The sequence below is a fragment of the Budorcas taxicolor genome, chromosome 2 (genome assembly GCF_023091745.1).
Source record: "Budorcas taxicolor isolate Tak-1 chromosome 2, Takin1.1, whole genome shotgun sequence".
NCBI lineage: Eukaryota > Metazoa > Chordata > Mammalia > Artiodactyla > Bovidae > Budorcas > Budorcas taxicolor.
Window position 1 is genome coordinate 87914124 of NC_068911.1, and position 12976 is coordinate 87927099.

Genomic DNA, 12976 nt, shown 5'->3' on the forward strand with positions numbered 1-12976 from the left:
GTCCTATACAGAGTTTAGGTGAGCACCTGAGCTCAAGAGTTTCATAGTTGTGGTTCACCTTAATCTTGCAATAAAATCCTTTGGTGAACTTGAAACAGATAGTAAACAGCGTTAGGATTCCCACTCTGGTTTTTTATAGTAATCTTAGAGAAAGACCCAAGTGTGTGTGTTTGTGTGTGTGTTATAGCTATTGTTGAGAACCACAAGTTTAAGCAACTTTCTCTTCTATGCTCGGTTCTTGGTCTTAGGTACACATCAAGATACACCTAACCTTAGGGATGAAGGTACACCTAACTTAGTGACCCATTTTTAGTGACAATTTACCCTATCAGACTGTCATGTTTCCCGTAGGAAAGACCAGCTTGTTGCCATGAATCTTTGGAATGTTTTAGATTCCTTGAGGTTATCAATTCAGATTTCACCACTCTCAGTTCAGTTCAGTCGCTCAGTCGTGTCCGACTCTGCGACCCCATTAATCACAGCACGCCAGGCCTCCCTGTCCATCACCAACTCCCAGAGTTCACTCAGACTCACATCCATCGAGTCAGTGATGCCATCCAGCCATCTCATCCTCGGTCGTCCCCTTCTCCTCCTGCCCCCAATCCCTCCCAGCATCAGAGTCTTTTCTAGTGAGTCAACTCTTCGCATGAGGTGGCCAAAGTACTGGAGTTTCAGCTTCAGCATCATTCCCTCCAAAGAAATCCCAGGGCTGATCTCCTTCAGAATGGACTGGTTGGATCTCCTTGCAGTCCAAGGGACTCACGAGTCTTCTCCAACACCACAGTTCAGAAGCATCAATTCTTCGGTGCTCAGCCTTCTTCACAGTCCAACTCTCACATCCATACATGACCACAGGAAAAACCATAGCCTTGACTAGACGGACCTTTGTTGGCAAAGTAACGTCTCTGCTTTTCAATATGCTGTCTAGGTTGGTCATAACTTTTCTTCCAAGGAGTAAGTGTGTTTTAATTTCATGGCTGCAATCACCATCTGCAGTGATTTTGGAGCCCCAAAAAATAAAGTCTGACACTGTTTCCACTGTTTCCCCATCTATTTACCATGAAGTGATGGGACCAGATATCTTCGTTTTCTGAATGTTGAGTTTTAAGCCAACTTTTTCACTCTCCTCTTTCACTTTCACCAAGAGGATTTTTAATTCCTCTTCACTTTCTGCCATAAGGGTGGTGTCATCTGCATATCTGAGGTTGTTGGTATTTCTCCCGGCAGTCTTGATTCCAGCTTGTGCTGCTTCCAGCCCAGCGTTTCTCATGATGTACTCTGCATAGAAGTTAAATAAGCAGGGTGACAATATACAGCCTTGACGCACTCCTTTTCCTGTTTGGAACCAGTCTGTTGTTCCATGTCCAGTTCTAATTGTTGCTTCCTGACCTGCATACAGATTTCTCAAGAGGCAGGTCAGGTGGTCTGGTATTCCCATCTCTTTCAGAATTTTCCACAGTTTGTTGTGATCCACACAGTCAAAGGCTTTGGCATAGTCAGTAAAGTAGAAATAGATGTTTTTCTGGAACTCTTGCTTTTTCAATGATCCAGCAGATGTTGGCAGTTTGATCTCTGGTTCCTCTGCCTTTTCTAAAACCAGCTTGATCATCTGGAAGTTCATGGTTCACATATTGCTGAATACATAAATACCATGTTAAATGTGGGTGTTCTTAAATATTACCAATATAAGGTTTTTTTTTCCCTAATAGCATTTTAATAAAGTAACCATTTTAACATTGTCTTTTATTTACAAAGGACTCTCCAGACTCAGATGCTGAAAGAGAAAAGGATAAAAAAGAAAAAGACCGGGAAGGCGAAAAAGACAGAACTAGACAAAGATCAGAATCAAAACACAAATCACCTAAGAAAAAGACTGGAAAGGATTCTGTAAGAATTTAGAATTCTTCCTCTTTGTATCTACCAATTAGCTGCTTTTCACACAAAGCAGTTTTCTAACGTATGTCATCATGTGTGACCCAATTTAAGCATCCTAAATTTCATATTCATTAAAAAAATAACATGGCATTCTGTCACTGTTGTTTAACCCACTAAGAAAGAATGTTGTTCTAGCTTTGTACATTCTCATTAAGAAATGCCAATGGATGTTTTCTGCCTAATTTAAGAAACTCAAATTGGGTTTTCCCTCGATATGGCATCATTGTAAATCCTGTTTCAACAGGTAGCTTTCCAACAGCTTTTAGAACTAATCATTGGGAGGGAAGAGGTGAGGGCAAAGGGGGGATCTTATAAGCCAAATCCAGTGTTTTAATATCGAATTACATAGTCAGTCCTTAGTTTCCCCCATATGTATGTGTGTGGCAGAGCATATAACACAAGCCTTTCATGCCACAAATTCTGTGGGCTTAGCAAGTATAATGCCTCTGAGCTACCAGCTGAGAGTTTAAGCTGTGTAGTAAGTCCTCGTCCTCCCTTAGGATCTTCTCCTTCGGTCGGAATAGGGTGGAGGGGTGTTTGTTTTCAAACAGCACTGAAGAGTCTGATGTACATCTTTGGTGAGGAATGATTATTTCCTCTGTACCTACTTAGTGACTTAAGTGTCCTTACATTAGAGTAAATGGGATCCCTGAAGGGTGATGGAAAATATAGGTGAACACTACATTTGAAGAGTTGAGTTCCTTCTCAAAATGTTTTGTGTGGTTTTTGTTGTTTTTAAAGTTTTTCCAGCCTAACTTATCCTAATAACTCTGGGTACAATATAATAATGCTGAAAAAATAATACTTTAGTATAAAGCACAGGATAACCTAGATTCTGAAAAATTAATGAAGAATACTTAGGAAATGAACACCCAGCTTCCATTAAATGGAAATAAGATGTTTCATATTCAGTTATGTAGAAGGAAGGAAAAGAAATGGATACATACTATTCTCCCTGATCTACATATTAAACTGAAAGTAAACACCTTAGAAGAGTTCCGTTCTGAGAGAACTGTCTCCCCTGGTTACTTACTCCACAAGTAACCAGGGAGTATTTGGTTAATTCATTAGTAGGCTTTGGGAAAGAGATCAGTCTTTAATCAGTCTGTGATGCCTTAGTTTTTCTGGAAGAGAATCCATGTAGATTTTGTATTCTTTATTCAAAGGTTCACTACTGCTTACCCTTTTGAGTACTGACACAATCGTATTCATTGTTTTTCAGGGTAATTGGGATACTTCTGGCAGTGAACTAAGTGAAGGGGAATTGGAAAAGCGCAGAAGGACCCTTTTGGAGCAACTGGATGATGATCAATAAATTATACCAAATATGTTTACAGTATGATTTAAAGTCTAATTCAGACCAGGGACTCTATTTTAAGTTCAGTTGAAATAACACTGGGTTTTAATTATATCACAGGAAAAAAAAGTGCATTTAAGTATTGTTATTGTGGACTTTATAAAAGCAGAGGAAATTGAAAATAACTTTTGATTCTGTATCAAGAATCATATTTTCATACAGTCATAACTGTCTGTCTGTGACCCTTTCATAGGGCACTGCAGGATGGATTAAAGGTGGCAATTTACTGATAACTGCAGGTGTCTCTACTTTATTCTAAAGTCTAAGTCATGAGGTGATTTGATTTACTTTATAGAAGTTGGATTTTGAAGATATAATGGAAAAATTTTGATATCTAGTAGTACAAAAAAAAGCACCAGCAACTGATAAACTGCTTTTTTGTGCACTACCCAACTGGCTAATGATATGATCTTTTATGGTAAACTCAGAAATAAGTGTTCATAATGGAAACCTGGTAGACCCTTAACTATAGTGGTGCTGCTCAGCACTGCTATAATAAAGCCACCATTATTTTTTATGGAACATCTGAATACATTTTGAAAAGGCTACTGTGAGGGCATTATTTTGAGGTGATGTTTAAAAAGTTAACATCAAATCAAATTGTAAATTAGCTTAAATATATTGCCTTAAGGACCTACTAAAGAATGTGCCACCAAACTTTAAGTGATGGCTGCAATATCCTTGTCTAAAACAAATCAATGTTGACTTCAGCAATTTCTTTAACAGTTTTTTTTTTTTAATCCGAACTTTCTCTTGCTTTTTTTCATTGAGGAAGTCTTTTACCTTCCCTACTCACTGAGAAGTATTGACTTCGTGGTACACATTCTAAAGCATTTCTGATTTGAATATTTTTGTACATTTTTATCAATTATTAAATCTTCTCTTCTAGTGTGTACTAGTATTTATTTCTACTGCTCAGCTCTGAAAAAAAAAATTGTATGATTCTTCAAAGGTTAAGATACTAAACCCCTAAAATTTTGCTTTATCTAACCCACATAGCTAAGTTACTTTCCTTTTTTAATATTTAAGAATATTATAAATCATACAGGCCCCTCTATTTGTTTTTGATCTATGAATTTCCTACAGAATACTTTAAGAAAGGCAGTGGTTTGAAGCTAGAATACTTTTTACATGCTAACTTTTGAAGGTTGGTAATGTAATTTATACTATTTTCCTTCAGTGCAGGAGATTTTTTTTTTAAGTAAATAAGTAAATTTTAGCACACAGTCTTTGGTATTACCTTAGGTATTTTTTATTTTGGGCATTTGGGGCAATCCTGTTTCACGTTGGGATTTAAAAGAACAAAAAGTTCATTTTCCCTTCACCATCCTAATGAATTTGAAAGTGGGACAGATTGGGATGACTTTTCCCATCTCTGCCCCCTATGTTTCAATTAAATCTAGTATCCACTCTTGAAAGCCGCAGAAGGCTGGGGGAGTCCTGAACTTTTCTCAATGCCAAGTCATAGTTCTGCTGTGAAATATGACATGACTTTGTAGAAAGTAAAAACCACTATCTTCAACAAATGCAAAGCCAGTTTCTTGCTTGACGTTAGTCTCCTATTGTATATTAGAACCACAACATATAACAACTGTATCAACAGGCAAGTTGCCTAGACTTAATTTTCAGAGGCCCCTTCATAATAATAGTTAATACTGCTTATCATGTCAAACACTTAACCTGGACATCAAAGTAAAATTTACATATGATATTGGCAGAAATATTGGTGGTGTTTCACAGAATTTAGAATCTGTAAAACTTTTAATTACTTCCATGAATCATGATATTTTAAAGTAGAACTTTAAAGTTTTTAGTTTTCCTATTAAACTATTGACATGATTGACCATGTTCCAAATTAACTCTATATTACAGAGATACTGTCTTATCACAACTTCAGATTCCCATAAGACAGTACAAACTCAAGTTTCCTTATTGTTCCAACCATGAAAATTATTTGACCTAAAAACAAGGCTAATGAGTTGTAAAGCAAAACTACAACGTAGTTTTTATAAAGTATGTAATTGAAGTGACTTATAATCCTGTAGTGATTCCATCAAATGGCATTAAGTTGCCAGACAGATGCTATGGCCTGGGATATAGGTGATGGGTAGATTTTATTAAAATAAGAGTTATGTGTGAATATCTTTAATCCATTTGATTAGGTTTCTGGGTCTTCAGTCTAATAAAGTTGAAATGTCTTAGAATATTGGTTTTAATAGAGCTGAACAGTTATGTTCAAAATGTGTTCAAACAGAAAGTATGTTTATATTCAGATAAAGGGAATTTATACTTTTCAGTTAAGCCTCAGACTTAGGTAAATGTTAAGGGCTTATCTTCCCTCATTATCATTAATATTAATGCACTCTTGGATTAAATTCAGTAATACATTTAATATGCTTAATAATCAAAATTAGGACTTCAAATATTTGATGTTTTTTATTCCTTCCAGTATAAAATTCCAGTATTTAATTCCTATGTGGAAAAATTGAATTGGTATAACAAGTTAATGACATATGAAGAATTCTTTGCACCTCTCCCGAGTGTATTTAAACAACATAAAACTTATAAATAAAAGCAGTGGTCCCAACATTTTTAATATAGTGATGCCATTTCATTATCATTACCCAAAGGAGCGTCAACCTATAGATCATTCATGTGTTTCAGCAATGAAAATAATTTTTATGCCTCCCAGTAAATCTGAAAATACTCAAAGTATCACAGCCATTTCATCTTGATTTTTGCTAATTGCACCCGGTGTACAACAATAGTATGAAAGGGGTTGGCCTAGAGTAAAGCAGTCTTTTAATTCACAGTGGTAAGACTGTAAAACTTCAAATATCTGTATACATTTTTCTGAAAAGAAGGTCCATAGTTTTCATTCAGTTACCAGGGGGCCTGCATCTTGTGTTAAGAATCATTTGCCTAGGTGATCCTGGTTTTCTTCCAGTGTTAATGATCAACTGAGTGCTGACTAGGCAGCCACTTTTATTTTTGCATCCAGATAGGGGTAAATCCTTTATTTAAGGATTATTTAAAACTTGGATACTATTTGAGAGAGCAGTTTCTCATCAAATAGTACCCAGCAAAGAGTAATGAATGCATTTTTTTAATGAGTTTATAGGGTGTTCATTATGTAACTTAAATGTAAATTGCAAAGCTAAAGAACTAAATAAACACTTCTAAAAGCAAAATTGAAGCAAAGCACATTAATTCCTTATATCTTAAATCACTTTTTCTTTTCCCTGGGGGAAGTCTCTCTCCCAATAGCAGGTCAAATTTTTTTTTACATTTTCTAGGACTCATTTTACATGAAGGAAAAGCAAAGTAACATCCCAAGTAATTTTCATGGAAATGCATTCTTAGTTCATAGTTTCCTTCTATGGTTCTAATAATGGTGTGTAGCAATCTAATAATTCTTACCTTCCTTATTCTTACCTTGCTGTTAAGTTTTTCCACCGTTTTGATGTAAGTGGTGGTCAGATTCCTTGGGGGCAAGGATTTGTGTTTCACTCACTGTCATGCAAATTAGAACAGTGCCTGGCACATAGTAGGCATTTATTGAGTGAATGTAAAATAAAATATCAGTTGACAGATGTACTCATCCAGCATCCATGGTACTCGTCATCTGTATTAAAGGGCTTGAAAAAGCATCATTGCAATAAACCATACTGAACCCCAAACTAATTGAAGTACACTGAAGATACATTCTAGTGACTGTGCCTCAGTCTTAACTATTCCTTCAGAAATGTCCAAACGGTTATTATATATGAGAACATACAACTTTTCATGTGGTTTTTGAGTAGGAAAGGCAATCCCCTGTGATGATCTGAAACATACCTTCTTTCATATCATACACATATTTCTGTTACAATAGTGGTTTGAAAGTAGTGACTTTTGAGGAGCTAACCTTTAGCTCCTCCTCAGTCGTTTTTGACTTTAGATCAGAGCTTGATCTAAAGGCCCTAATTAGACAAAATTCCTGTTTTAAGTTCTGAGAACTAATCATTTCAGGCCATTTTTGACAAACAGGTGAATGAAAGTGACAGGGCATGTATGCACTTGCAGTGCTACTGGAGCTGACTTAAAGGTGAGTTAGGAAGGGGAAGATTTTGCTCCAGTTATCCACATACTCTCCTTAGCCCTCCCAACCATACTGGGTTTCTCTATCTGGCTTCTTAATTGCAGTGAATTTTTTATGCTTTTTAAAAAATCACTATATAAAAACTGTTCTTGTGAGTCAGTATGATCTAGTTCAAGGCCATCTCATCATTATTAGTGATTGATACTTGACTTAATTTGATGGTAATTTGTCCTAGGTTTAAGGTTGATGTTTGCATTTGAGGGGAACTAGCTTACCTCCAGTTTTCATTCAGACTGAAACAAAGTGGCTGTCTAATCTCACACCATATTCAAACTAAGCCATTTCTTGATGCCCTTCTTTTATGCTGTCTTGGGGGGTATCTAAATGTGGTAATTATAATCTTTTTTTTTTTGGTCCTGCCTGCACACTTTTTTGGTAGGTGTTGCTCTCTTGCCTACCTCTACAAGTAAAATGAAGACTTGTTTCTGAAAGGTGAGTAATAACAAGGAACAAGGTTTCTACTTTGTGTTTGTACTTAACAGATTTTCTCTTCTGTTCATATATTGTTCTGATGTAAAGAACTTCAATTATATAAAAGTAGACCTTTTGTAAATAAATATAATTTATTAGAAAAATGACATCTTCTACTAAATTGGATCTGTGTCAGCCTTTTCCTTTAAGCACTGTCGTTGCAGCAGTTCTGTGCTGTGAGGTGATATGCCCACGTTGTTTTCTCAATGTTAATACTTGCTTTTCTTTATAAAAAGTTAGAACAAAAAAAGTGTATCAACATTTGTCCATGCATTTGTTTCTTGCTTCAGATTTTTTTCTTAGCAATAGTTGGGAGTATTCATTTAGAAAAAGTGGAAGATTAATCCTTTGGCACAAAGTGGGCTGATAGTATACTATTTGTCTGTGGACACATTTCTGATAAAAACATGTATTAGGGCTAAGAATTTCATTTTATCAAATTTAAAATTAATAGATGTGAATTGTAAATCTAGTACTGTGAAAGTATATTTCACAGTGTAAAATTAGGTGATTCTACAAAATCCAGTATGTTGAACCAGCAGAGTCAGTGGTGGATGTCAAGTTCCATTAACCACTGAGCACTGTTGAGTGAGCAGGGTTGCTGGACATTCACTGCAGTGTCATTGGCAGTGACTTTTATTGGATTAAGATACAGAGTTTTAGTTGCAGAGATTGGGAGTGAAAAACAAATAGACAACCTCTGAGTCATTAGAAAGATCTTTACAAATGGGTGCTGCTGATAAATTTCCAAAACCTAACCATATCCACCTCATTTTAACTTATTGCTCTAGTTTATTCTTGAAAATATCCTGACAGAATACTAATGATCTGATTTCCTTTACCATGAGGCACTTCTCCTGGTACAAAACAAACAAGAGTCTTAATTGCAAATTTTTAACTTTTTTTGTTTTAAAAGTTTCAGCTACAAGTCTACTTTCGGAATATTGCAAGTTTGGTTCCAGATTATCACAATAAAGACTAATTCATGCCCCTTTGTTTTTTAAACCACTTAGACAGTTTCTTAAATTATAAATTTCTTTGCTTCCCTAAAAAAATATACTAAATGAATATATTAAGAATATACTCCGGTGACTTGGAATTTTACAAATATCTGTGTGTGCATGCACACGCACGCACACACACATGCACGCATGCATGCACAGATGTTTCCAGTGCTTAGTGCCTATCTGCAATCCACTAGTAGAGTGAATATACAAATGTTGAGAGAGGCAGTATCTCACCAAGAAAGTGCTTTTTCTCTGGAAGGAATAAATTCATAACTAGGATTCTGGAGATACTAAATCTCAATGCTAAAATACTCAATACTAAAATCTGCTTGGTTCCGACGTTCCGTACAGCAAGTGACCAGGAGTTTTGTAGAAGGAGGAGTTTTCCTTACATTTTACCAAGTCTATTTAGGTTATGAATTCAAGCATACTAGAAGATAAAAGAGTATACATGAAACTGGCACATAAAACCCCCTAAAGTATACACTGAAAGACTACAACACAGTATAGGATAGTAGTGTAAATAGTTTATTTGCTCATATGCCATGAAAAGACCAGGAAAGTAACATGAACTGCTTTTATAAAACATTTCTAATATTGCTAAGAAGCAGGCCCATTAAGAGACAAACAGAAAAGGACATGCCAATATTATTGTCTATGTAGATTAATAAATAGCCCATTTTAACATATGTTCATCAGTATTGAGCTTTGGAAAACAGCTGCTTTGTGGTAAAGGACCAGCTATTTGTGTTAAATCTCATGGTCAAATCACTCTTCATCAAAATGAAATGTTGAATGAGTCAGACACAATCTTGGCATGTTCTTTTTTAAAGTACACATTATGACAATGTGCTAGCAGGTGGCAGTTTAATCTTTTTGTAAATAGATAACGCTAAAGTGAAATGTAACTGATCCCTAAACTGTCCTTGAAGTTAAATATATATATTAAAAAAAAAACCTATAAGTTAAAATAACATTCAGATTGTATAGCATAGGCTGATGCATTTTTAAACAATATTTACAATATTACCCAGAGGCTTAGGTGGGAATTAAAGAGAAGTGTAAAAACCATAAAAAACTGCACCGATTTCATAGCAAAATATCTGTACATTTAAAAAGATATATAACTACACATTATCCGAGGGAAATGGGACCTTCACCAAGGAGTTCACATGAGCACAACATAAAATAAGAAATTCAGTGGTTAAATACTATACAATAAACTTTACAATTAATATACTGGTGTAATGTACCAATAAGGTAAGCCAGAAGCAGAATGTGTGTGATGAAAATTACAAATTAGCTTCAGTCCAGTTTTTGACTTTGGATCAAGTGCCCTGCCAGAGATGAAGGAACAACAACAGTGGCTTTGTTGGCCATTTAGTCCCATTACATATCATTTAAGCTTAATACCAATGTAATTCAGCAATTTAATTACAATTCCCCACAAGGTAGTCTGGGAAGTACAAGAATTTATTAGCTCTGATGTGTGATGCCAAATATATCTAATCCAATCTACAAAAAGGAGGGGGGAACCCTGCGATTGTCAGAGTGATAAGGCCAGGTTACTAACACTACTCTGCTAGCGGAAGTAAATCTTGAATGCTTGTTCATCGAGCTAGTGAACTTCTCCCTGGCTAGCAAGGCACTGATTTCTATTCTCAGGATTGACCCATAGTGGTCCTCAGAAATCCTAATACTGATTACTGAGATGTTAATTTTAGTGGTAATTAATAAACATTTGTATTTTTTAAAAGCTGCCTCTAGCTGAAGAACACAGTACTGAAATAAGTCTTGTACAACATCTGTATGCCATCGTATGGTCTCATTCATACCGATGAATATCTCATGAGGCATCGTGCCCCAGCACAGAAGCAGAATGTGAAACAAGTTGACTGACTTCTGTGCCACTGCAGTTATATCCCATTTGTACTTGGCTGGGGCTTGGGTATAGACAAAAGGAATTTATCACATGACTTTTTCCTTCTGTGCTGCAAGCCCTTAAAAATACAAAGTTGACAGGTATGGCTAAAACAAAATTAACTTCTTAAGAGACAGCAAAGGAAGCCCACAGCAGATGCATTCCATGTTATTTACAACTTATCAGGAAACCAGGGTGGGCCATCATGGGACAATCACAATGGCAGGTAATGAATGTAATATGAAACTTGTATTTTGGTTAAAAAATAACAAACTGGTGTAAAAAGATACTAATCAAATCAAATCCTATTGCTTTGATTAATCTGAGCAGGTACTTCCACTTTTAGGCACTTGTTAACAAAGGTTGAAAGCAGAGCCCATCATTTAAAAATTCCTATGTGTTTGCTAAATCTGAGCCCTTAGAATATTTTATCTATGTTCAAGGCTGCAGTTAAATGGTAGCACAGAAAGTTCACATGGACATCTTCATTCACGCACACCCTCTATTCATACAAGCAGGTCTCTGGTTCACATGGTCATTTCGGCACCATTAACAGAACGCAAGTTCTGGTCATCAAAGCGCCGCCTAACACTTCTCCTCACCGCATCGGCTCGTCTGTATGGTTGGTTTCTAAGATCTGTAAAGAGGAGAGCACCAATTAGTGAATTGCAATCTGTAATACCATGTGTCTAAGCAAGACAAAGGGCAGCTGGCAGCCAATCAAAGCAGCTTGTGTAGAAGAGTCAGCTAATGGGCCCTTCAAACTGAATTTGAGCCAAAAACATGTACTTTGCCCTTGATATTTACAGTCAAGCAAAACAGCATGTAATACTGGTGTGATTCTGGCTCTTTTATTAATACAAGTAGAGTGCTTCTGTCACTGGCCAGAGAGTCTAGCCAATGTCATTTTGAAATGTTTCTTCCATTGGGAAGTAGCTATTACTTAGTAGTCATTTTTCTTTCTGAGAACGTGAATACCAACAATTGCAATGAATTTTAAACTGCAAGACAAGAGACTGCCTTGTCCTGAGATTTTAATTAAGGAAAGAGCTTAAACCTAGTCTGCAGCCATGGCTTCCAGTATTATTCCATTAAAATGAGCTGAGGTCAGTTTATTTTGTGAATCAGATATATCAGTCAACCACTGAACAAAAGCAATCACTAAATCAAAATAACACTCCATTCCTAAACGTTCTTTCCTGCCACCCAAGGTGTTTTTCATCAGAGGGTAAAGATTGTATGGGCCCTCTTGGATTCCCCAATTTGTACTGCCAGTGAATGGCAGGATTCCTAACAACAAAACGCTTGAATGAATCAAACCACTGCACATCAGTTCAAGCAAGTTGAAGGAATGAATGAGATGCACAAGACGGATTTTAGTAAGCACTCTTCATATGAAGGCATGCTTTCTCGAATAAGGCAGGGTAGCCTCCATTTAATGGAGTCAGAACACATTGAAAGGAAAAAGCAGGCTTCATACCTTTTCCCCTTGTTCTGTTTAGTATGTATTTCTCTTTCATCAACTTAGTATTGTTAATTTCTGTTTAGAAAAAAATCCTATCTTTAGAAAGGGAAATGAGAATTAAAACATTTCATCTTTTTAACCCTTCACTGCTCAGATTGAAAATGGATGGGCCACAGCTGGTCCACAAGATGTTTGGCCGACACCTTAAATTTTTAAATACAGTTTCCTAGAAATTTAAACTGGGAATTAACATAAAAACCAAGGTTTCTTGACTTCTCTTGGAAAACTGGTTTGGGGCCCATTTAATTCTCACATGGCAAAATAAGCCAGAGCTAAGTGAGTGCTCAGCTCAATTCAGCACTGTCCCCACCCTATAAGCTCCTGACTCACTGGAATTTGACCTTGCACTATTCCTAAATTCAGGCCAAGAATGGTTCTGCATGCCTAATAATGTTCTCAAGCCTTTGCTTCCTTACCCAGAGTGGTAATGGAGGTCACAATTCCATTTCTGGCTCAGGATATGCAGTGACCTGCAGTTTCATGGTTCCTGAGTCCTCAGAGCAATTAGTTCTAAAAACCCTAATCCTCCTTGGAGACTATAGATCATGTTCCCTGGCCAGGACTTGGTCTCAGTTTCTTTGGATCAAAATGGGGTTCACCGAGTAACTTAAAAGTCAAG

General features: G+C 36.4%; 2 protein-coding genes across 2 annotated transcripts in view; one reads left to right on the forward strand and one right to left on the reverse strand.

Moving 5' to 3' along the window:
- The window catches only part of PRPF40A (pre-mRNA processing factor 40 homolog A), a 59349-nt gene extending 55223 nt beyond the window's left edge, over positions 1 to 4126 (forward strand). Inside the window, exons 25-26 of the mRNA XM_052636416.1 lie at positions 1756 to 1887; positions 3158 to 4126. Of these exons, the coding sequence (XP_052492376.1) occupies positions 1756 to 1887; positions 3158 to 3250 (225 nt within the window). The 3' untranslated portion in view covers positions 3251 to 4126. The remainder of the gene's footprint in view (positions 1 to 1755; positions 1888 to 3157) is intronic.
- A 7111-nt stretch (positions 4127 to 11237) lies between these two features.
- FMNL2 (formin like 2) overlaps positions 11238 to 12976 on the reverse strand; it is a 323348-nt gene continuing 321609 nt past the window's right edge. The window contains exon 27 of the mRNA XM_052660187.1: positions 11238 to 11469. Within this exon, the coding sequence (XP_052516147.1) occupies positions 11360 to 11469 (110 nt within the window). The 3' untranslated portion in view covers positions 11238 to 11359. The remainder of the gene's footprint in view (positions 11470 to 12976) is intronic.